Here is a 25,617-nt window from a genome sequence, read left to right on the forward strand (position 1 = left end):
CCTTCCTTCAGACAGTGTCGCTTGAGAGCCTGGAACTTCCTGAGCCTGGTGCTAAGTACTTACCGGAGTCCAGAGGTGTGCAAGCTAGTCCTGCCACCTGCCTGCGTGCATGTGTGTGTGTGCATACACGCGTGTGCTTTGAACAAATGCTGACTGAATGTCAGTGCCTTCCTGGTGGCATAAAAGAACTAGCCTGGGAGCCTGAGGCCTGGGTTGCAGGGCTGGCTCAGCCACTGGCTTACGGGGTGACTATAGGACATTCATTTCCTGTCTTGAGCTCCTTTTCCTCATCTATAAAATGGGTTGAACTTATTCTTCAGGTCTTTTCCAGTCACAGTGGCCTATAGATACCATTTGTTATTTTCTTTTTGGTCCCTACTCATTTTCTTTTCTTTCTTTCTTTCTTTTTTTTCTCTTTTTCTTTTTCTTTTTTTTTTTTTTTTTTTGGAGATGGAGTCTCGCACTGTCTCCCAGGATGGAGTGCAGTGGCGCCATCTCGGCTCTGCCTCCCAGGTTCAAGCCATTATCTTGCCTCAGCCTCCTGAGTAGCTGGGATTACAGGCACACACCACTATGCCCAGCTAATTTTTGTATTTTTACTAGAGATGGGGTTTTGCCATGTTGGCCAGGCTGGTCTTGAACTCCTGACCTCAGGTGATCCACCCACCTCAGCCTCCCAACGTGCTGGGATTACAGGTGTGAGCCACCGCGCCTGGCCTCCCACTCACTTTCCAAAGGCCTATTCTCAGCCCAGAATCTGCGTTCTGTGAGGATCTGTCCAGTTCAACCTTGCACAAACACAGCAAGAGCAGAATCCACAGGTGTGAAACCCCCTACCCAAGACGTCCATAGAGAGCACGCACAGCCCATGTAAATTATTTATTGTTGATTCTGTACACCAAATGTATTACAAGCAGCATCCGGCAGAAGACAGACCCCCAACCCTGCCCACCAGGGCTCACACTCTACAAAACCCTGAGGGCCTAGAAATCTCTAAATGCATCGCCAAGCGCTGGGGCTGATTTGCAGTAATTCTCTAAGCAAGGCAAACATGATCTACTTTTGAAGGCAGCATGAAGCATGAAGGCAGAGGGTTGGTGAGAACAATCTCTCCTTAAGAGAAGAAGAAACCTGGGGCGGAAGGAGTTTTACCCGGAAGTGGTTTGCCAGCCCGCCCTCTCTGAACCACGGCAGTGGCTTCCTCCCAAGGCCACCACTGCCTTCCCAACCACCCAGAACCAGTTCTGACTGTGGGATCTGGGGACAGAATCTTTTCAGTGGTTTGTAGCTAAAAGCTAGGATACATTTAACATCTGTCGACCAACTCTGGTTCCCGAGTTATCTCTAGCTGTCTGTTCTCTGTAAACTTCCTGAGTTTGGAAATTCTTTCCCAACAGCTTTACGTTGGCATCTGAAAGGTTGTGGAAATTGTACCCATGAAAAGTTCTAAGAGCTCTCGTATCTCTAAATTCTAAGGAGGAAGAACAATATACATACAGCCCAATTCCCATGAGAGGGACCAGCTATTCTATTCTTTAAGGGGTGGGTGAGTTTATTTTTTCCTGTAGTTACAAAGCTTTTGATCTATATGATGCCAAGTGAGGTTCCGATGACCAAGACTTTGGAGAGCAACAGGGGAATGGCTTCCATTTTCTTTGGTTTAATGACGAGCCAAGACAAGCCATGAGCTCTTGTACAAAGTTCGGAGAGATAAATAAAACTCCCAGCCTATTGAATACCATGCAGAAGAGCAAGTGCCTCTGTACCTCATCACAAGCTGGTAGAGGTGGCACTCCTACCACAGCGGTGCTGAGGGCTAGAGAGAGAATCCACACCCAGTGCTTTGAAGGGTACCTGTGCACAGTAAGCCCTCTTAAAAAATAGTGGTTCTCGTTGGCTTTTGTTGTCTTTTCTCCAACACTGACTCCCAGCTCCCAATCCAGATGGGCGTGGGACTGTCAAGGAGCTGGAAACAGAGGGGAAAAGTGCACTGAACTCTGTACCCTACTCCAGCTTTCTGGGGGACCAGCCAGCTCATTCCAGCCCTGAGAATTGACCAAATGCATCATCCTGTTGGAAAGGAGACTCCACTCAACTTTTCTTGTAGTTCCCCAGCCAGGCAACATGGTGCAGAGAGGTTGAAGGGCCCACTGAAGAAAAGGAGGCCCAATGGCTCCATCCAACTACTCTGATGGGAGAAAGGAAGAGGCAAGAGGTTCACATAAAGGAGCCGCCACCCCTCACCCCTCACCCCTCACCTATGGTGCTCCTAGGTGGTGTCCTCTGAGGACAGCGGCCCTCAGGTCAGCCTCTGGGCTGGAGAGGAAGGTGTTCCAATGTCATGGCTACTGCCAGGAATACCAGGGGTTCTGGGTTAAGACTGGCAGGGCCCACTGGATGAGGAGGCCTCCCACGTCTCTCCAGCCCTGGCCCACTTGTGCCTATGCTCAGAGACACCTGGAGGCCACTCACAGGAGCACCCAACAGGTCTGGAGACGAGGAATGTGGGCAAACCCATGCTTCCTGTCTGGAGGGGTAGGGGCCGGGCTGCCCCTGTTGGCACCAGGCACAGCAGGCCACCATCAGCGGGTGACACTCATGTGCCATGCTCTGGGCTCACTTCCTGTTGGCCCTGGCAAGGCTTGGTGCACGTCCTCCAGGTACTACCAATGGTTTGGAAATGCCCTGGGGACCCAGATTTGCCATGGGGCGATGACGTCTCTTGTCTCTGACCGGCCTCATCTCTCCTAGATTCCCTGGGACAGAGGGTGAAAAGTTACAAAGTGCACTAGAGTTTGCAAACATCCCTCTAGACGTTTTTTGTGCAGGAAGTGGAAGGGAAACGTGGCCAGCGCTGTGCTCCGATCCTGGGGGATGTCACAGTGTCTTGCAGAGCAGGGAACTAACCAGAGCCCGTCAGGATTGGTGGTGGATTTCCAAGTCCCCGCGGAGTCAGCCGAAGTTCTTTCCTGGGCAGACATGGAGACCCGAAATTCTCCATTTCACTGTAAACTGGGCCAGTTGTCCGGAGAAAGCCACATGTTGCCATGAGCCTAACTTCTTGAGCGCCTTGTGAATATGTTTGTAGCAGGAAGGCCAGAGAAAGCAGGCATTCGTGTGACTGTGACTCGAGGAGACTAACCCGGGAACAAACAACTCAACTCCTAACCAGACCACGTGCAAGAGGAGCTCCAGGGAGCCCCCAGACCCAGTGTGGCCCGTCGTTGTACCCCTGTGTTGCCTGCTGTAAGTGAGATGCTGAAGTTTAGCTGCCAGCTGACTGTGATGCTGACGGAGAATTTTACCATACTAGAAAGACACTGGATTCCGTTACACTTGGTTTTCAATTAAAGGATCTCATCTCTGAGCTATTTCACTTCCCCTAAGTGAAGAATGAAAATTAAAAACAGATACAGGCATGTCATGCCCATAAAAGGCTCCAGGCGGAGGGGCCTCCGATGAGCCACAGACAGCTTGCTGGCAGGGAAGGGGGTGTGGCTGCACGGACCTCTGCAGTCAGGATGCTTCTGACCTGGCCAGCCAGGGTGCCCCAGGTTTCAGGGTCTCCAGATTTAATCAAATCTCCTGTGCAGGCTGGAGTCTCCCATCCTGTCTACACCCACATATCCTCCTCCACCCCCGGCCACTGGGCCTTTGCACAGGCTGGCTGTGGGGGGACCGTCCTGGCTCACGGGGAGCAGGTCCTAGGTAAGTCCCTCTCCGGAAGCCCCGGTCTCCTCTGGGAAAAGCCCCGGATGGGGGATGTTGGTGATGCTCTGTGTCTGGGTCTGCATGCTCATTACACAGCTGCGTTCAGTTTGTGGAAATCCACCAAGCTGTACCCACTTTTCTGCACATACGCTTCCATTAAAAATTTTAAAACAAAACTCTAGGGGTGAACACAAGGACCCCCAGGCACCAGATTTCTTTCTCTATCCTGTACCAATAAGCTGATTTTAATGCTTTTAGAATTCCAAAATCCTACATGATTTCATTCCTTAAAGGGCTAAAGTTTTCAAAGCAAAGTTTGCAGTTTGGAAAGATCCTTCTCTAAAAGGCTGAACTTGCTGTGCTGGGGTCTTCCTTCCTTTTCCAGATAAAAATCACAAGTGAGATGCTGATGACGGCTCTGTCTCCAGGAACTGAGCGGCATGATTTTCCTTCCCTCTTTCACAGCATCTCCAAACCCAGGCTGCTTGACGGCTCGTAAGAAACCAGTTAAATGGTTTGAAGTCTTCTTTGAGGAGAGAACTCACCCTGCCTTCAGGAGCAGAAAATCAAGGGGAGAACTTTCATTTGAGGGGACATGCTGGGTCAAGCCATAGCACAAACAAGAGGAACAAAAGAAGGGAAATCAACTTACATAATACTTAGGCGAGAGGGGCTATCTCGGCGGAGAACTATTCCCACGAAGTGAGCAGACTGTGGACTAACTGAGTCTACAGAGGCCAGGAAGGGGCCTGGGCACAGGGAAGGCTGTTCTTGGAGGACAGGTGGAGAGGATTTGGAGGAGGAGCCCTCCTGAAGGAAGCCCAGGGGTATGAATCAGAAAGCCCCAGGGCTTTGGCCATGGCCAGTTGGATCTATCTTCCTGATTGTACGAAGGTCCGGCACGACCTGCCTCTCTACGGGAGAATCAGGCCGGTCAGGAAGAGGTAGGCACACCTTTCTCTAGGGCCAGAAAGAATAATCACAGGAAAGCTCCGTTGACCCAGGGGTGGAGGCAGAAAGATGAAGTTCTCAGGTCCTCCAGTCCCATCCTTCCCCAGCCCTGCTCCAGCCTGCCTCTTTAACACTCGTTAGGTGCCTTCATCTGCATCAGGACGGCTTGGCTTCTCTTCTTGCAGCAGCAACAGCCGATGCAGGCAGCCAGGGAGCAGGCCAGGGCAACAATGCCAATGACAATGGCGGCAATGGCCAGCCCGCTCTGGGCCTGGGTCATGCCCCAAACGCTGCGGTCGTCGGTGACCTGAATGGTAGTCAGATCGGTGTAGTCTTCCACAGGGCTGGTTAGCTCAGTGGTAGAAGAGATGGATGTGGTGTCAGGATAACTTGATGTGTCTGGGTACCATGAGGTTTCTGGATAACTAGGCACCTCGGGGACATGGACACTCGGAACAGCAACGTTGACATTGATGATAATGAGGGACTGGCCTCGGACGTTGGCTGGGCTGAAACACACAGGTACAGTGTCCGTCCCTAACCTAGGCTGGTTGAGCAGGAGCCAGTTGCGGAGTGGAAGGATGTCTGAGTCACACCTCCAGGGATTGTCATACAGCCGCAGCTCACACAGTTTCCCCAGGTGATCGAAGATGCCGAGGGGCAAGTTCTCCAGCTGGTTGTTCTGCAGCTGGATGGTCATGAGGCCATTGACGTTGGCAAAGATATTCCCTGGGAGCTGTCTGAGGCGGTTGTTCTGCAGGGAGATATTCTGCAGGTTGGCCAACATGCGGAAGACGTTCCCGTCCAGGTCCTGCAATGCGTTGGTGTGGAGGGACAGCTCCCGAAGCTCCGTGAGCCCATTGAAGGCACCCGGGGAGATGAAGCTGATCTGGTTGCGGCTAAGAATCAGGACCTGCAACTGGCGGAGGTTGCTGAAGACGTTGTCGGGTAGAGAAGTGATATGGTTGTCATAGAGCCAAAGCTCCCGCAGGTTGGGCATGGGCCCGAAGATCCCCGGAGAGAGCTCCTTCAGGGAATTCCCGAAGAGGGTAAGACGGTTGAGCTGGGGCAGCTGCATGAAGATGCTGGGCGGCAGCTGGGAGATGTGGTTGTTGGACAGGTAGAGTCTCTGGAGGTTGTGGTTGTTGTGGAAGAGACCAGGGGAGAGCAGCCCGATCTGGTTCTGCTGCAGAGCCAGTTCCTGCAGGTTGACAAGTCCATCAAAAGTGCCCATGGGGATATCCGTGAGCCTGTTCTCATAGAGCCGGAGGACCTGGAGGTTGCCCAGGTGCTGGAAGACCCTGGGTGAGATGTGGGTGAGGCTATTCTTGCCCAGATTGAGCTTCGTGAGTCCCACTAGGTGGTCGAAGGCTCCGTCGGGTATGTATTCCAGGTGGTTGCCATGCAGCTGCAGCTCCTTGAGGTTGCTGCACTGGGAGAAGTGGGCCGGCTGGATCTGCACCAGCTGGTTACTGGACAGAAGGAGTGACTCGAGGCTGTCCAGGCCCTGGAAGAGGCCGATGGGCAGAACCTGCAGCTTGTTGTTGGCGAGGCTGAGATAGCGCAGTGAGCCCAGGTTTCGGAAGGCCCCAGGCATGATGTGTGACAGTTCATTCTTCTCAATCCTCAGGGCGATGAGGGCTGAGATATTGAGGAACGGGGACTCGCTGAGTTCAGTGATGTGTGTGTTGAGGATCTGCAGGCTCATGGCATTCCAGGGCAAAGGGGTGGGTACGGCCACAATGCGTGCCCCGGTGCACTCCACCTGGGAGGCCCTGGAGCAGGTACACTCACTAGGGCAGCCATAGTAGGCCAACCCTGCACCCCAGGCTTGGCAGCCCACCAGCAAAAGGAGATAATGCTTCAGTGGCATAGCCTCTGCAGGGGGAGAGAGCACACGTTAGTCAGGGTCCCCTAACCAACACTGGCAAGTTTTAAGCCAACATCAACTTGCAGTGCCAACGCTGGCTTGGCTTTGAACCCCATCATCACATGCTGAATTCATGCTCCATCTGCTCCGGCCAGCAAGCCTCTGCACCTCTGCCCCTGCCTTTCTGCTTCCATGTCTTTGCCCAGGCAATTCTCCCTACCTGGAGTGCGCCTTGTCCTTATACAAAATTGTCCCATGCTTCCAAGTCCAGCTCCAGTGCAATCACCTTTAGGACACTTCCCAGATTCCATGAGTCAATCAGTTACCCTTCCATGAAGTCATCTTCCCAGTCTCCATCATTGGCCATGCCACGGTGGCCTTGGATGGCATTCACTGTGTCCCTGTCTGTCTCCTTCCCCAGCCAATATGCTTTCCATGGACACGGAATTCATCTTTCACCCCTACAGGTTCCTTAGGGCAGGAACTGTATCTTACCCACAGGTTCCTTAGGGCAGGAACTGTATCTTTCCCACAGGTTCCTTAGGGCAGGAACTGTATCTTTCCCACAGGTTCCTTAGGGCAGGAACTGTATCTTTCCCACAGGTTCCTTAGGGCAGGAACTGTATCTTACCCATTTACCTATAGGTTCTTAGGGCAGGAACTGTATCTTACCCATTTACCTATAGGTTCTTAGGGCAGGAACTGTATCTTATTCATCTCTGTATCCCTCACATCATCTGAATGTGCTGGTTAAACACAGCCTTGTCAGGAGGAACACAGAGACAATGGGAACAAATAAATAGGGCTGAACCTGGGGGAAGCTGGTGAGGCCACAAACACGGTGGCCTGCCGGGAGGTGGAGCAGCAGAGTTAGGACCACAGAGCTAGGATCTGCCTGAAAGGCTACAGTGGAAGCAGCTCTTCCTCACCCTCGCCTGGGCCTGCCCTGCCCAGCCCATGACCACCAGCCATCACTTAGCCCTCTGTTAACCCTTTCACCTGTGCTTCGTCTAGGTCGAATTCAAACCACCCTCCCAGGAAAAGGAAATGACGTGTCTGCACCACGTCCCACCTTGCTGGGAGAGGCTGCTGTGGCTTAGCTGACGCCTGAAGCCAGTCTTGTGGGTATAAGTCCCAGTTTCCACAAGAAACACTGCAGTCCTTGAGTAAGTTCCAGAAAACCTATTGAGATGTACTTTGAGCTAAAAGATGGTAGGTCAGACGTGGTGATGTTCTGAAAATGGAGACAAGTTCATGGAAATGTTGGTGTTTGAAATCACTGATGACAATGACATATATAACTCTGTGTGTGCGCACGCGCACGTGTGTGTGTAAAATGTAGAGATATGGGACTTGGGTGCTGGTCCCTATATGAATATTTAAGGATCACCAGCAGTTTCACCTTGAATGAAGCTTGAGGCCTGCAAGCTTCAGCTCCCTCGTGTGTGAAGAGGGGATGGTAACTCCTGCCCCGCTCTTGGGGCTGTTGTGAGGAGCGAACAGGGAAAGGATGCAGGGCCATCCCAGCCAGTGCTGTGCGAATGCATGCCGTTGTTCCGTGCTTGTCCACAGCATGGACCCTAGAGACTCCTAAAGTCAAGAGGGCCTCAAAGTGCTTCTGGTCTTGGCATTCGTAGTCAAGGAACTAAGAATTTCTGTGTACATGTGAAAGTATCTCCAACTTCCACCAAAGGTTCAAAGATCCAAACTCCCGGAAGATTCAGCAGCACTGCCGGCCACTCATTTCCATCACTTTATGGGGATGCAAGAAGCAAGGAAGGGCCTCTGAGCTTAAAGCCAGGTCTCCAGACCCCTAGCGAAGTACTTTGAGTGTTAATGCTATGCCTCCCTTTCCATGAGCAAAATTCCTGAGTCAGAGAAAGGAATTTCAAATGATGGCATAGAAGCCATCAGTGGTTGGGTAAAGAAGGTATTTCTCTGGTCTCTGTTTGTGGCTCTGAATTCATGGGGTCTGGAGCCTGGCCCCACGTCTCAGAGTAACTCAGGCTTCCCAATTTGGCCTCAGCCCCACGCATCCCTTCCCTGCCCTTCCCCAACAAGCTTACTCTGAGATAAAAACCTAAGCCCATTCCCCAACCACACAGACCTTGATTTTTTTTTTTTTTTTTGAGACAGAGTCTTGCTCTGTCCCCCAGGCTGGAGTACAGTGGCACAATCTCTGCTCACTGCCACCTCCCCCTCCCAGGTTCAAGCCATTCTCCTGCCTCAGCCTCCCGAGTAGCTGGGATTACAGGCGCCCACCACAACACCTGGCTAACTTTTGTATTTTTAGTAAAGACAGGGTTTCACCATGTTGGTCAGGCTGGTCTCAATCTCCTGACCTCGTGATCCACCTGCCTCAGCCTCCCAAAGTGCTGGGATTACAGGCGTGAGCCACTGTGCCCAGCTGAGACCTTAATTTTTTTATTTGTTCACAGCCTATGCAAGCCCTGACCTGTTATACTTTTCCGTTAAGAACTTGACTAAGTATATAGAACAATGGAAATAAGAAAGGAAAAAGAATACCTGTCCAATGGCATCTAGATGCAAAGGAATGGGGCCAGATTACGCTAGGGACACATCTAAAAAAATAAATTTATATCGATAAATGTCAGGTCCAGAAGCTGACAACAGAAAATGAGCTGCCTAAAGAGAGTGCACAAAAAGAAGTGGCCCAATATTCACCCTAGGAGAAGACTTAGGACTTTTTACTAACGATAACAAAGGAAAGAGGCTGCCCACAAAAGCTAGTGTGGTCTGAGACTGGATTAATAGAAGTATCACATGTGGAAAAAAGGAGGTGATGGTCTCACCCTACACTGCCCTGACACGGCCACACCTAGAGTGCTGGGCTCAGTTCCACTCTGAACTTCAAAAGGCTAATGACAAACTGACCTCCCGAAGAATTCTAGAGGATGGTGAGGGGGTCTAGAAAGCAGAACATCTGAGCATCCATTGAAGGAACTGTGTCAGCACCCTAAGACATTGTGAGAAAAAAATTAAATTAAAATTAAAGTGAAGGAGCTGTGGATGAATAAATAACCAGAGGAAGAAATGCTCTGAGAAGCCATAGTCACTTTTCTAGCATCCCTGAAGGGCTACCACGGGATACAGAAAGCACCCAGCTCAGTGTGGCTCCAGAGGTCAAACGGGTGCAGAAGTCACAGAGTAGCAGATTTCAGTTCACCGTGGAAGACAGCCTATCCAGAGTCAAAATGGGCAACCTCACAGGGGGAGTAAGCTCTGTCACTGGAAGCAATCCAGCAGAGGCTAAAGCAACCACTTGGTAAGCAAGCTGTGGAGCAGATTCCCACGCCTGGTAGGGTATTGGACTGGAAGACAACTGGTGTCCTGTCCATTCCTAAGATCTTAGGATTCTAAGGCTGAGTTCCAGGGCATGAGAAAACAATCTGTCCACCAAGACAACGGTGCCTGTGCTTTTAGGGGTCTGTGTGGACAGTGGGTGTTTGCCCATCTCTTTGGTGGAAGTATATGTGAGATATTTACTGCCTGGACTGATGTACAAAAGGTGGAGCTTGAATTGCTCCTGGAGACAAGCTCCTGGCGCTTATATTTAATATACACTCATATACCCAACGTGCTTCAAAACGGTGTCACAGCCCAAGTGTCAGAGACTAAGTGCACGTCACCTGGCCAGCCCAGGGCAACCTTGAGTTTCCCATCTATGAATGGCAGTGTAGGACGAGGCACCCTCTGAGGACCCATCTTTATGTGGCTTTCTCTGAGTCTGCACCCCCCAGCTGGGGAGGGGCATCAAGCCAGTCCAGGCTTGTGCCAGGGGAAGGTGCCTCTTGACCTGGGAGGACTGCAGAGATAATTCCCTACGGGAACCGGGCCACCACTGTCTAAAATGGACCACACTCAGCATGACAAATATTGCAAGAATTTGCAGATTTTCCTCTTTATAAATCCTCACATCTGCAAAGCCCACCCCAGCACCACATGCAGCAGTTTCCTGTTTTCCAGCACTTTTGACTGCTGTGGCTGGCGCCCAGGGCTCCACAGGATCTCCAAAGAGCTCCCCTCAAACCCAGCTGCAAAGCCCGCGGGAGAGGGAGGGGCCACAGAACCGGGATTGACAGCTGGGCCCTTGGATTCTCAGCACGTGGTGCCAGCTCACGTAGTGGCCGCAGCCTCCAGGAGCCCAGCACATGGAGGCCTAATAGCCCACGCTGCCTGGAGCCGCTTGGCAGCTGTGACAGATGGCGGTTAAAGGGCCACAAAGCTGCCCTAATTATAACTTCTCCAGGCAGCCGAGAGCGTCCTCAATCACTTCAGTGACTCAGTCCAGCCCCTGTCCAGCTCCTGGGAAGGGGGAATAGCCTGGCGTCTATCACTGGCCCATGAAGTCAGCAAGCCGAGCAGACAAACCGAAGGACAGCCTGACAGCTCACCTGGGCGCTCCGATGCAGTCCCTCCCCGTGAGCAGAAGCGCACGAACCAGGGCGCTCCGGCTTCAGGTCTCAGCAGAAGCACCGTGACTCATGAGCAAACACATAATTAGCCTCGAAGCCCTGGGCTTTGTTGGTTGGTGGGTTGGGACGTTTTTAGTTTAATACCATCGTTCACATTCCCTGAACACGAGGTTCCCTGGAAGGAGACTCCTTCTTATTTTAATGCCACAGAGCATAACTTTTGGAGGGAGCCTGGAACACCAACATTCTACTCTGGTTGACACTAAGTTGAAGTGTGAGCCTCGGGCAATTCGCCAAGCCTCAGTTTCCCCTTCAGTAAAGACTTCCAAGGGCCCTTGGAGCTCTGCTATCTTCTGATGTGAGGCAGGAAGGAAATTTGACCTGAAGCCCGTCATGCTCCTCACTTCTTTTCTGCAGAGGACCTGCTGGACCTCCAGCAGGGCCGCCCGGCCTGGCTCCAGCTTCATGCCGAGGCCTGAGGAACCCGTGCCCATCTTTTCAGGTCCACCTGCCTCCAAGTTTCCCAGCCAGGGCAATCCCACTCAGTAATCAGCATGTCTGCACGTAGCTAATACCTGTTGCCTGGAACCCAGGGACTGGGAGGGGCCTCTGGGAGCTTCTGGTCCTGCCCCCTCCCAGTGCACCCGGGGAAACTGAGACCCAGAGAGCGGCTGTCTCTCCCTGGCTACCCAGTCATGGCCTCGTCTACAGAGAGATGTCACCCAAACAGCCTGAGGGCTCCTGAGGAAGATGTCAGGCTTGGAGCAGCCGGGGTCTGTCGTCACTGCCCACAGCAGGTGCTGTCCTCAGTCACGCGCTCATCGGGGCTCAGGCCAGTAGGTCTGCCTGAGAGGCTTGGCCTGAAGCTCAGGCCTTGGTGCCTCCAGACCTCCCCATCTCACCAAACGTCCCCTCTCCTGGGGCAGTACATAAAATCGCCTGGCTTGTTTAACAGAACTGACCTCATAGCGTTGCTGCTGTGAGGATTACATGAGTTAATGCATGTGAAGCACTTGGGTGAGTTCTTGGCACAAAGTGAGGATCCAATAAATCTTTGTGGCGATCGTTATTTTTGTTGTTGGGTAAAATCAGAATCTCTGGAGACTCCACCCACAGAGATCCTGATCCCTAGGTCTCAGTGGGGCCCAGGATGCTGCATGTTTTACAAACTTCCCAAATGACTCCAATGCAGGAGTCCACAGAACATGCTCAGAAACACCACGTGAGGTCTAGACTAGCCGAGAACCCAGGCTTGGACCTTTCATCGCTGACCGCTGAGAACAAGAGGGCCCAGCACGGGGGAGGCCGCAGGTCCTGGCACAGGCCTGGCCCCAGCCTCTACCAATACTTCTCTCATTAGCCCCTTCTGCATCCCCATCAGTAACTGTGGTTTGTGCTGAGTTGAACCTGGCAATAGAAGCTGCTTCCAGAAACGGCACTTACAGCCTGGAGCACCAGAGGTGCAAGAGCTGTCTGAGTGCACCTAGTCAAACCGTCTGCTCATTTTGTACCTGGGAAAGCTGAGGGGGTCCCCAGGGAGGAGGGGACTGGCCCAAGGTCACACAGTCCGTTAGAGACTTCTGACACCCGATCAGGGCCCCTCACTACAGAGCTTGGCGAACCCCTGAGCCTCATCACCGGGATTCGGGACTGTGTCAACCACATGCCTGGCAGGGCGGGACTGGGGAGGAGGTGGTTTTGCACCCCCCAGCTTAAATCAACTGAGGCTCATACAATCCACCTTCTCCCTACCCAGCATGATTCACCAAGGGCAAGTGCTTCTACCGACTACCAGGCTGCGTGGGTTCAGGGATTCATTCTTTAAAGCTGCTCTGATGCCAGTGTTTGTTCAATTCCACCTGGGTCTCCTGGAGGACTGTAGGGAAGGGAGGGAAGGGACAGGGGGTCACCAGAAGGGGTTGACCCCTGTAATCTCAACAAGAAGGCTGGAGATGGAGTCAGGGCTGCAGATGGATTTGTGATGAGGGGTGTGTGGATTTGAAATAGGGACAGCTGCACCTTTCCCTGTGTCTTTGCTCAAATGTAGAGGCAGGAGCTGGGGCGGAGGTTACAGGCCCCTGATTTGGGAATATTCCACCCCAAACAGAAAGCATCCTTGAACTCCGAAGCCAGACTGGCCACACCCTCACCCTCACCTTGATCAAGTGGGGAACCCCATCTCTCATCTCTCACAGCCCTTCAAAGCCAAAATGTTGCTTATTGTTTTAAAAAAGAAAATCGGTTAAAAAGCGCAATTCCTTTCCAGCCCTTCTGTTGGGGATCCTCCCAGGTTTGGCTTCCTACAGAGGCCAGAGCAGGACTGTCATTAGCCTGGCAAGGGTGGCAGGAGACACTGACAAATCGCCCAGCAGAACAGGGAGAACTGCCCCAAAAGGGCTCTTATGAGACTAACCACGGTCTACAGACAGCCCCCTTCTCAGGTGGGCACCTGGGATCCCAAAGTAGAGAGAAATGGATCAGCCCCTGATCCAAAAAAAGCATCAGAAGCAGATTCTAATTTCTGTGTCCCGAAGCCAAGAGAGGGCCATGAAATCTGAAGCAGCAGTGACTCTTTGGTGGTCAGGATTCAGGGCAGCAAATTGCCATGTGTGATCACAGTCTGTTTACTGGCAGGACTGAGCAGGGGCAGCTTCTCCCCCATCGCGTCTTATTTCTCCATGGCTGGATCTACTCCTACCCTCGCCTCACCACCCCCTCCATTTACTGAGCAAGCTAAGGGAGTGTTCCCTAGCCCTGGGAAGAAGCTTTCACGACCTGACTTCTGCGGAATCTATCCAGAACTTTCCCCTGGCCCCAACCCCTCTCACATGCCTGCCTCATCACTGTTGAGCCCGCCCAGCTGACTCAAGACCACAGACAAATTGGACTGTCTGGCCCTGAATTTACCCCAGATGTTCAATCTATGCAGAACGAAGGAAGTGCCAGCCATTAGAGAACTTCTAAATTAAGGAGCCAGTGCACCAGCACATTTGAGAGCTGCCCGAGATAAAGCGATGTATCCCAGATAACCTCAAAGGAGAAGCTGGCACGTGGCAGACAGGCACCCGGCACCTGCCGCTGGAGCACACGTGTCATCCCAGAGAGAGTGCAGCTGCACCGAGGTGACGCACTGGGCCCAGGGGGTGGAATGGCTCTTACACTTTGGCAGGGGTGGGAGAGTCTTGAAAGTTCTGGTTTTCCACAGTTGGTTTCTTGGCCCCAGGTCCTGCCTCTACATTTGAGCAGAGACACAGGTCAAGGTGCAGCCATCACAATTTCAAATCCACACGCCCCTCATCACAAATGCATCTCCTGCTCTGACTCCCTGCTCAAAGCCGCCAGGTTCCACCGAAGCCGGCCCTTCCAGCGGGAGAGAGGGGAAACTGCCAGCATAGTGTCCCCTAAGCCACACGGTTAGAGCCTGTACAACGCTGAGCCCATGTCTGAATTCCAAACTGGAACTGCAAACCAGGGACCGGCACAACTGCTGAAGTCACACCTGCAGGAATTGTGCGTCTATGTAAAGAAGATAGCTCTCTTGCCTGGGAAACCCCCATGAAGGAAAGTCTTGGACAGACCCGAATGCGGGGCAGACCACTGGGGGCCACCAGGGTAAGTGCCAGGAAAGACAGCACAGGCTCAAATAATCCGAGCCTTAAAAAGAAAAGTTCTTCCCCCAATGGATCTAGATTCCAGAAAGGTCAATCCAGTGACAAGCGGGTGATAATTTCATCCACTTTCAGCCCAACTTGCTGGTCTCAGACATCTCAGCACCCCAGGATGACATCATGAGCTGCTCAGGGCAAGGGGCCAAGAGACTGTTGAGGCATCAGCAGAGCGGCTGGTGGTCCTGGTGTCCGGGCAGTGAGGGAGACAGGCTTGCACCCCTCCAAGCGCAGGCTTCTCCTGGCCCTGTCCCGAGAGCATCCCCAGGCACATGTCAGCCCTGCCTCTTCTGGGGTCTCCCAGGGGAGCAGGCCCAGCAGAAATGGGAAGGGGCTGGCCGGGTCCTCTAAGCAGAGAGGAGGGAGGGGGTGGCTCGCCTACTTACCAGCAGCTTGGTGCCCGCCCACCGTGGACAAGAGGGAGCCTGAGAGGAGGACGAGGGATGGCTCAAGGCTGCAGCATGAGTGTGGCTTGCCTGAGCTGTCCCGGTATTTAAACTATCCCGGGCATGAGTCACTGCAGAGGGCAGTGTCGGCCCTGGGAGGGGGGACTGTGGGCCACAGTGCAGCGCCTGGATGTCCTGGGCTGGCACTACAGGGGACACACAGCTGGCATCCCTAAATGTAAGGGGTTTGCTTCAGCTGCGTTTAAAAGCTCAGGACATGTTTTCCTCTTTCTTTCCCCCAGTGTTTCACTGCTTTGGCTGCTGTGAGAGGGGAGTTTACAACGACCCCGTAGCCCCCTCCCTAAGTGACTGTGGACCGCTGCTGCCCTGCCCCTCCCAAGGAGACATGGACAAGAACCCCGAGAGAGGCATGGGGCAGGATTCAAGGGAGTTTCTTTGCTCCTGGAAGTATTGGCAACTGCTTCTCCCTGTGGTTCTAGAAAACTCATGTATTCTTCTATTTCTTTTTTCTTTTAAACTTTTTATTTGGCTTTAAATTTACAGACAATTAACATGATTCACCTGTTGTTAGCATTTTGGAAGAAGCATTTATTTTAGATTCCAAGGAAAAATATAATTATGACCACTGTGTCCCCTTTAAAAACAGTATTTCTGATTTCCTTGCGATGCTGGGGTCTGTGCCACTACTGCTGCCCTGAGAGGTGCAGGCACACACATCTCTGGCTTGGGGACGGGCAGTCAAGGGGCCTATCTGGGCGTGCGGAGCTTCCCTATGCCCCTCACCTCTGCAATACAGCCCACACCCCACTGCCTCTGTCTGCCCCCTTCTCCAGTGGGGACAAAACTGTTTCTATTTGTGGTATCCCCAAAAGGGCCTGGGGAAGAGGATACAGGAGTCATAGTTGGAGGGGTGGGGAGGCTTCCAAACCCCAGCTTCTCCTCCGAGATGGAGCCTCAACAAGGCCTGCGCTGCCCCCGGCTGAAGCCGGCCTGCCCTCGCCTGGCTCAGTTTACCCTCTCAGTTGAGCGGGGAGAGTGATATTTACACACAGTGCCTCATGGAGTGCCAAGAGGCTTAATTAATATTTGCGCTGTGCTTTGAGATCTGCGATGAAAGGAAGATATAAAAGTGCATAGTGTTATTACTGAAATAGTTGCTTGGGTGGCTTGCCATGGTCAAGGCCTACAGCCTGAATCATGCCACATTCCTCCTCACCGTGGCACTGTGATTCAGAGTCAGAAACAAAAAGTGTCTGTCCATTAAATACCAGGAGCCCAGGAGGGGCAGGCACTGCTTGGAGCGGCTCCACACAGCTTGCGGCTCCATCCCTTCACCCACCAGCCTTGCTCCCACCTGGAGAACACCTGCCCTCTTACAGCCTTGGTCCCTCCACCTTCCCAAATCAGGTACTTTAACTTTTTTTCTTTGTTTTTGAGACAGATTCTCACTTTGTCACCCAGGCTGGAGTGCAGTGGCCCGATCTTGGCTCGCTGCAGACTTCGCCTCCCGGGTTCAAGCGATTCTCCTGCCTCTGCCTCCTGAGTAGCTGGGATTACAGGCGTGCACCACCAGTGTGCAGGCCCAGCTAGTATATTAGTATAGACGGGGTTTCTCCATGTTGGCCAGGATGGTCTCGATCTCCTGACGTCGTGATCCACCCGCCTCGTCCTCCCAAAGTCCTGGGATTACGGACATGAGCCACCACACCTGGCCACTTTAACTTTCTTTCCATTGAATCTGCACGAATAAGAATATCCCTCTTTTTCCTCTTCCGTCCTCCCTAATCCTAGCACCCAGCTTCTCTGTGTCAGGCACTGTGCTGGGAGTGGTGGACAGCACAGGGATGAATCGGCTACATTTAAAGATGGCTATGTGGGAAGCACCTGCTGTGAACCAGAGACCCCTTGGGTACCTCACTGCAGCTGTCCATCATTTCACCTCCACCAGCTTTCTCAGCCTCACCACGTGACATTTGGAGGCAGATAATTCTTCATTGCAGGAGCTGTTCTATGCGTCATAGGAGGCACAATGGCATCCTTGGCCTCTGCCCTCTAGATGCCAGCAGTATCCCCCAATCCAAAAGTAACAAACAAAATGTCTCTAGACATTGCCAAATGTCCCCAGGAAGGGAGAGTTTACACACGTGCACACACACACACACACCACACACTCATGGTTGAGAACTACTGATCTGCCAAATAGTCCTATGAGTGGCAGTAATTACCCCCATTTCACAGACAGAAAAACTGAGGCCCAGGCCTGTTAACTAATTTCTCCGCAGCCACATGTTAAGTGACAGAGCCAGAGTCCAAGCCCAGCCTGTGGGCTCCATGCTATCTGCACACCACTGGCTCCTGTCCTCTGGCACACAACCCCCACGGACGGAAGTTCAGACTGACGCAGAGCGGGGCTGGGAGAAGATGGGAGGAGTGAGGTCACTGACGGACCCTTCCTCAGGGCTCAGCCGGGCGTGGTGCCTCACGCCTGTAATCCCAGCACTTTGGGAGGCCGAGGTGGGTGGATCACGAGGTCAGGAGATCGAGACCATCCTGGCTAACACCGTGAAACCCCGTCTCTACTGAAAATACAAAAAATTAGACGGGCGTGGTGGTGGGCGCCTGTAGTCCCAGCTACTCGGGAGGCTGAGGGAGGAGAATGGCGTGAACCCGGGAGGCGGAGGTTGCAGTGAGCTGAGATCCGGCCACTGCACTCCAGCCTGGGCGACACAGTGAGAGTCTGTCTCAAAAAAAGATGAGCAGGCTCTGGAAGGTGAGGGGAGAGGGTAAAGAAAAACCACCCGGTCAGAGTGAGCAGGAGAATGAGGCTGGAGCCCAGGCTGTGTGGCAGGGCCTCACCGAGGACTGGGATACTCCGGAAGAGTAATGTCCTCTCCAGGCAGTAGGGAGCCAGCAGGAGTGTCGGAGGAGGGAGAGGCCCAGGTGGAGCCATGCTGTAGGAAGTGTGCTGTGGAGGGCGTCCAGTCTTCACAGAGGACTCTCTCTGGCTCTCGTGACAGCACATGGGTTTCCACGCAGTAACCAGGCCGTGCAGGACGGAGCAGTCCCCCAGGCTGGGGGTACTGTGGAGATCGGGCTACAGGACTCCAGGTTTCCACACGTGGAGCCCTCTCTTCCCCAGAGAAGCACCTTCTCCTACAGAGAAAGCAAGGCAGCACCCGGTCAGCCCCCAGAACAGCCGTTCTGTTCCACTAATGAGGGGAGAGGACATCTATTATTATTGAAAGAAAAAGCCTGATTTACCACCCGCAGGCCCTGTAACCTCAGGGCTCATTTTCCAGCCCCCTGGGAGAACCAGAAGAGCTAGGGAACTCTGCTCTCTCCCGCCCTGGAGTGTGTCTCTATTGTAGTTAACAAACACAGACTCGGGCACTGGAGGCCATGAGACCCAGCCTCACCTCGGTGGGGCAGACCCCTCCGCAGCACCCTCCACAGCCCTGCTCACTTCCCCTCAGGGGTGGGGACGCTGTGGCCACACCGTTACGTCCCCTGGCAGAATAAAAAAGATGGAAAATGCCTCGGGCTGGTAAGGATGATGGCAGTCTCACACTCTGCTGATGGGAATATAAACTGGTAGACCAATAGCTATCAAAATTCAAAAAGCCAGGCATGGTGGCTCACGCCTATAATCCCAGGGACTAGGGAGGCTGAGGCGAGAGGATCCCTTGAAGCCAGGAGTTTGAGACCAGGCTGGACAGCAGAGTGAGACCCCATCTCTACAAAAAAAAAAAAAAAAGAAACTCAAAATGTGTAAACCCTCACGTACACAGACACGACGGTGCATGTGCACAAAGCGATACGTTCAAGCATGCTCCAGGCAGCACGGCTGGTAACCACAGATCACCGCGAACAACTCAGATGTCCGGCTACAGGACGGTGACTGCGCGCATCAGGAAAATCCATACCAAACAGCCAGTTTGAAAAGATGAGACAGATACATCTTTAACTGCAGAAGAAAAACATATCAGATGTATGAAGCATAAAATCAAGTCACAGATTAATATATATAATACAATTGCACTTACTGGCTTAAGAAAAAAAGACGTAAATGTACAACTCCTCAGTTATACCTTAACACATGGGAGAGTTAGGAGAACAATCTGTCTATTTGTCAATCATGATCACACAAAAAGCCCAAAGATGGTACGAAACATCAACTTTCCCACTGAATGGCCCTTGGTGCCCTCAGAGTCAGCCTCAGATGGCCATCCAGGGCTCTCTTCTCCGCCTGGTTCCCTCCCACCTCTCTCCTGCCCGGGTGCCCCTCCACCTGCTCTCCCTTCAGGAGGCAGAAAAGGCCATGAGAGGCCCAAGGAGCCAAGGGGCAGCCAGTGGTCCCCAGCTCATTCCCAGGGTCCTGGCTGTTCTCTGAAGGAGGAATTTTAGGTTGTTCCTCAGAGCAGCGCATCTCAAAGACACACAGGGATCGCTTTTGGCATGCAGACAGCCTCTCGTAACAGGACTGTATTGGAGCATTCGGCCACCTGAGTGTCTGTAGATGTATTCAGTTTTATAGAAAACTTTCCCTGACAGCTTAAGAGGAACAAGAAAGAACAATGCAGGTGACAGTAATTTCACCCAGCTATATGGTGTGTGTCTGTCCGTGTGTGTTTGTATCGCACATATATACACACACATATGGTGTCTTTTTCTGTATCTATATAGAAATGCATAGAGAAAGATCTAGAAGGACACATACAAAATTGTCACAGCAGTGGGGGCAGGGAGCAGTGATAAACAAGGGTGTTTGTAACTATGTGTTGTTTTATGTTTCATTAAAACAAACATGCATTGCTGAATTACATCCGGTAGGTAATTAGAGCAACTATTTTGAAATATAAAAATAAGGTTCTTTTTTTTTTGAGATGGACTCTCGCTTTATCTCCCAGGTTGCAGTGCAGTGGCGCAATCTAGGCTCACTGCAGCCTCTGCCTCCCGGGCTCCAGCGATTCTCCTGCCTCATCCGAGTAGCTGGGATTACAGGCACACACCACCAGGCCTGGCTAACTTTTTTGTATTTTTAGTAGAGACGGGGTTTGGCCATGTTGCCCAGGCTGGTCTCGATAAGGTTCTATTTTTTACATCTTTTTCTTAAACTGAAACCTGCCTCCCTGGGCCCTCCACACTGGGCTCTCCTCCACCCTTTGGGCCCCACGGTGCCTGCCCTTGCCCATGTGAGGCTCATCCATTCCAAAGCCTTCTCCTCTCCTGCACCCTTGGAACTGCCCCACACAGGCCCTCCCCACAACCGTCCTGACGGGTCGCCGGGGAGCCCCGCATTCACTCAATAACAGCATCCGGTAAGCGGCAGGCCCTGAGCCGGCTGCGGGTGTACAGAAGTGAACCCACTCTGAGGGGCTCAAACACAGGAACCATCAGCCTCCAGCGTAAGGCCCATGTGGAACTGGTGCTGTCATTCGATGAGCTTTGGCAAGTGTGTAACAACATGTATCCACCATCATATATCATACGGAGGATATACACCACACAGAACTTTTTAATGGTAAAGAATGAAGCATGTTTATAGACTGAGTGACATGTCTAGTGGAGTCAGTGTCTAGTGGAGAAGGAGGGAAAGAAAAGGAGAGGAAAGGAGAGAAGAGAGGAGGGGAGGGGGAGGGGTGGGGAGGGGAAGGAGGGGAGGGGAGGGGGAGGGGAGGGGAAGGGAAGAGGGGAGGAAGGGAGGGGGGAAGAAACGGGAAAGGAGGGGAGGGGGAGGGGAGGGTGAAGGGAGGGGAGAGGAGAGGGGAAGAGATGGGAGAGGAGGGGAGGGGGAGGGGAGGGGAAGGGAAGAGGGGAGGAAGGGAGGGGGAAGAGACAGGAGAGGAGGGGAGGGGGAGGGGAGGGTAAAGGGAGGGGAGAGGAGAGGGGAAGAGATGGGAGAGGAGGGGAGGGGAGGGGGAGGGGAGGGGAAGGGAAAGGAGAGGAGAGGAGGGGGGAAGAGACGGGAGAGGAGAGGGGAAGGGGGAGGGGGAGGGGAGGCTATTTCTTCTTGAAACAGGCCCCTAACGCCCCTCTAGTGCTTAGCAGGAGCAAAAGGGCTTTTCCTATCACAGAAGGAGCCCAGGTTCCCTGGTGGTTTCCAAATCCCAGCCCTGTCCATCCCTGACCTGCCACTTTGAGCCTCCTTGTCCCCATGTGTGAGCTCAGATAACAACCTGCCACACTTGACTGATGAAAGGATTAGGAGAATCGTGTGTGAAATGCCCAGCTCAGGGCTTGATCACGACGGATGCCCTGTAAGTGGGAATGCCCCTCCCACTCCCATCTTTCCCTGTTTACAGGGTTGTTGCCGCTTTGTAAGCAGGACAAAGGCAGTCTTTGAGGAAATGACTTGTTCCTACTTATCCCAAAGGGGTAACATTTGGTTTCTATAAAGTACTACACACCATCCTCATGCAGGAAGAATGAAGCCAGAAACACTAAAAATATATAGAATAATAATCATGGGACAAAGAAGCAAACAGTCACCTTCTTAAAATCCCCAGTGACAACTCCCAGACTCACGTCCTGCCATACCTGGTAATTAGAGGTGTTTCTCCAAAGGCAAGTTTCGTAAGACGGCCCTTGGCCCCCAGCATCCCTTCCTCAAGATGATGATGTGTTCAGAGTCATGAGTATCCCAAGGAGGCTGTTTGGTCACAGTGTCGAGCCTGGGAGCAGTGGGTGGGGGAGAGAGGAGTTCACACATGAAGAAGCAACCCTCTGACCAACAGCCGCTGTTAAAACTGGGCCAAGGATCTGAATAGACATTTCTCCAGAGAAGATGTACAAATGGCCAATGAGCGCACGCAAAGATGCTCAACATCACAGTCATTTGGGCTGCTGCACAAAAAACAGACAATAACACGTGTTGCCAAGGATGTGGAACACTGGGACCCTTGTGCGCTGTGGGCGGGGGTGTAAAATGGTACAGCCACTGTGAAAAACAGCGTGGCAGCTCATTGAAAAGTTAACCATAGATGACCACGCGATCCCATCATTCCACTTCTGGGCATGTACTCCAAAGAACTGAAAGGAGAGACTCGAACAGATATGTGTACATCTGTGTTCACAGCAGTACTATCCACAATAGCTAAAAGGTAGAAGCAGCCCTGTGTCCACTGGCAGAGACATACAGATAAGCACAATGCGGTTCAGCCATACAACAGAATATTATTCAACTTCAACAAAGAAGGAAAGGCTGGGCATGGTGGCTCACGCCTGCAATCCCAGCACTTTGGGAGGCCAAAGTGGGTGGATCACCTGAGGTCAGGAGATCGAGACCAGCCTGGTCAAGATGGTGAAACCCCGTCTCTACTAAAAGTACAAAAATATGAGCCAGGTGTGGTGGCAGGCGCCTGTAATCCCAGCTACTCGGGAGGCTGAGGCATGAGAATCGCTTGAACCTGGGAGGCGGAGGTTGCAGTGAGCCGAGATCGCACCACTGCACTCCAGCCTGGTGACAGAGTGAGACCCTGTCTTAAAAAAAATAAAAATAAAAAGGAAGAAAATTCTTCCTTAGACATTGTGCTAAGTTAAATAAGAGAGCCACAAAAGGACAACACTTTATGATTCCTTTGATAAGAAGTACATAAAATAGTGAGACAGAAAGTAGAATGGTGGTTTCCAGGACCTGGGAGAGGAGTGGGGGATGGGGAGTTAGTGTTTAATTAGGGACAGAGTTTCAGTTTGGAAAGATAAAAATGTTTTGAAGACGGATGGTGATGGTTGCACAAAATATGACTTACTAATGCCATGGAACTGTGCACTGAAAATGATTAAAATAGTAAATTTGGCCGGGCACGGTGGCTCATACCTGTAATCCCAGCACTTTGGGAGGCCGAGGCAGGCAGATTACCTGAGGTCAGGAGTTCAAGACCAGCCTGGCAACATGGTGAAACCCCGTCTCTACTAAAAATTAAAAAATTAGGCAGGACTGGTGGCATGCGCCTATAATCCCAGCTACTCAGGAGGCTGAGGCAGGAGAATTGCTTGAACCCGGGAGGCGGAAGTTGCAGTGAGCCGAGATCATGCCACTGCACTCCAGCCTGGCCGACAGAGCAAGACTCTGTCTAAAAAGAAAAGAAAAAAAAAAGTAATTTGATGCATATTTTACCACAATAAAAATTTGGAAAAATTGATTCATTTTATGTTTTGTAGATTTTACCACACACACACAAATCAAGCATCAAATGAAATCATGCTGGAGAAAGTTGAGGACCACCATTTTGCTGGTGAAATGTTCTGTGACATTAAAAATTAGTCCTTTCTGAAAACATTGTATATTTTTTAAAAAGACTACAGAAACCCAATCTAAGCAAGCTGGTCCCTGGTTCAGTGTAGACAAGAACGGGTCACGTAGCTCACCTCGCTGCTCTGGGATGAACTCGGCTCTCCTCACCCTGCAGGCATGTGCTGAGGTGACAGGAATATGAGCCATCTTTCCTTCCTTCCTCTATAATTTTGTCTTTTTTTCACATTTTTCTGCAGCTGACAAGTTTTATAATGGAAAAAAACATTCCTTGGATTCTATTTTATTTTATTTTGTTTTATTTTATTTTATTTTTGAGACGGAGTTTTGCTCTTGTTGCCCAGGCTGGAGTGCAGTGGCGCAATCTCAGTTCACTGCAAACTTCATCTCCCAGGTGCAAGTGATTCACCTGCCTCAGCCTCCCAGATAGCTGGTATTACAGGCCCCCACCACCATGCCTGGCTAATTTTTGTTATTTTTAGTAGAGACAGCATTTCACCGTGTTGGCCAGGCTGGTCTCGAACTCCTGACCTCAAATGATCTGTCTACCTCGGCCTCCCAAAGTGCTGGGATTACAGGTGTGAGCCACCACACCCGGCCGAATTCTATGTTAAAGACCTCATCCTCCATGCCAGCCCCTGCAGTGTCTCTCAAGAGGAGCCTCCACTGCCTGGAATTAGCCCCCTAGCCATGTGCTCTTTTCAGCCATGGGGTCAGCCATGCTGGTAGGACCCCAGGGAGGGGCTAGACTCACAGTCTAGAGGGAGCAAAGTCCCAGCAGATCTTACTGGCCATTGGCTGGGCTCCAGGTGGGCACTCCACTCGAGGTCTGCAGAGATAACAGGAACCAGCTTCAGCCTCCTCCCTCAGAGTCCAGTCATGGGGTACTAAGACACACAAGGAGCATAAAGTACCCCAAAGTAAAGCCTGTCCTCAAAAAATTAAACATAGAGTTAAGCAACATGTCCTGAAGCACCAGAGGAGGGAAAGATTTGCCCGCCAGGATTGACTAAGCAGAGGGGCAGGGCGTAGGTGCAGAGCTTTGGAGGGTGAATGGGATTCTGAAAGGGCCGAAGGGGTGGGTGGGCCGTCCGGGTGCAGAGCAGGGCTCAGCAAAGGCCTGGAGGCAGGAAGGGAGGCTATGGCGGGAGACCGAGCTTTCGCAGGGAGCTGATCACCAGGCCCTCGCGTGCTGGGTGGGCCACGTGGACTTCTTTCTACGGCTGACTGGGAATCAGCAAGGGGGGTGAGTGCGAGGGTTTCGTTTATTTTATCAAGAGACCAGGGCCGGGGGCTGCGGCTCACCCCTGTAACCCCTGCATTTTGGGAGGCCACGGTGGGTGGATCACCTGAGGTCAGGAGTTCGAGACCAGCCTGGTCAACATGCTGAAACATCTTCTCTTCTAAAAATACAAAAATCAGCCAGGTATGGTGGCACACACCAATAGCCCCAGCTATTTGGGAGGCTGAGGCAGGAGAATCTCTTGAACCTGGGAGTCGGAGGTTGCACTGAGCCAGGATCACACCACTGCACTCCAACCTGGGCGAAAGAGCAAGACCCCGTCTCAAAAAAGAAAAAAGAGACCAGCCCGCCTGGCCTCACAGATCTGAGAGGCCGCCAGTGCTTCTCATTCAAAGCTGGGATTTGAATGCTCTGCGTGACTGAAGGTTACACAGAAACACAGGGGTGCGCGGGCTCAGTCCAGCCTCGAGGGCAGCCTGAGCCCAACTCATAAGCTTGCCGCCTGTCTTTCTAAGGTTGTTTTTCAAAGAACCCCCTCATTCCTCCCTTTCAGAGAGGTTCAGAGAGCTTGAAAGCAGGCAGTTAACAGGTCGGGGTGGCGGGGGACAGGGCTGGGGGCGGGAAGCAGAAGGGAAAAGTTCTCTTTGGCCTAAAGCAATTTATTCAAGTCGCATTTAATTGTACATTTTAATATGAGACTTCCAAATTTTATGCCACAATAAAGCAGAGTAGCCTTTGAAATGATAAAACTAACAACCTCACAGTCCTCATGGCTGGAGCAGCTGCCAGCGCGTCACCACATGTAATTAAAGGTCGGGAGCTGTAAGAGCAATTGTGTTTTCCTTGATTATTACATGAAGGAAGAGTTCTGTTTTGAATGCCCTGCGTGACTGAAGGTTACACAGAAACACAGGGGCACGTGGACTCAATCCAGGGAGCCCCATTCCTCCACCTCACTGAGAAGCTTGCCTTCCTCGTCACCTCCCCCATCCCAGATTCCTCTCAGGGAGCAATCCAAGAAGGAACAGAGAAGTGCCAATAGCCCGATGAACAGGTTCAAGAAAGACCTGGAAGGCTAGAGAC

The 25,617-nt window shown here is 52.1% G+C and overlaps 1 protein-coding gene and 1 long non-coding RNA gene across 2 annotated transcripts; one reads left to right on the forward strand and one right to left on the reverse strand.

The window, feature by feature from the left end:
• Positions 1-866: 866 nt before the first annotated feature.
• LRRC15 (leucine rich repeat containing 15) lies at positions 867-15,133 on the reverse strand. Its single transcript, XM_008009560.3, has 2 exons — positions 15,020-15,133; positions 867-6,540 (listed from the first exon to the last, which is right to left on the reverse strand). Exon 2 carries the CDS (start codon positions 6,533-6,535, stop codon positions 4,790-4,792), a length of 1,746 nt encoding a protein of 581 aa, XP_008007751.3. The 5' UTR covers positions 6,536-6,540; positions 15,020-15,133; the 3' UTR covers positions 867-4,789.
• Positions 13,573-15,672, forward strand: LOC103241940 (uncharacterized). The gene is made up of 3 exons (XR_500643.3): positions 13,573-14,090; positions 14,192-14,580; positions 15,322-15,672. It is a non-coding gene; the product is annotated as an uncharacterized lncRNA (long non-coding RNA).
• The last annotated feature ends 9,945 nt before the right edge of the window (positions 15,673-25,617 follow it).

Source organism: Chlorocebus sabaeus, chromosome 15, assembly GCF_047675955.1.
Source record: "Chlorocebus sabaeus isolate Y175 chromosome 15, mChlSab1.0.hap1, whole genome shotgun sequence".
In the NCBI taxonomy this organism is placed as follows: domain Eukaryota; kingdom Metazoa; phylum Chordata; class Mammalia; order Primates; family Cercopithecidae; genus Chlorocebus; species Chlorocebus sabaeus.

Excerpts from the sequence above, each read along its gene's own strand:
- LRRC15 (XM_008009560.3), bottom strand. The coding sequence starts at position 6,535 with ATGCCACTGAAGCATTATCTCCTTTTGCTGGTGGGCTGCCAAGCCTGG.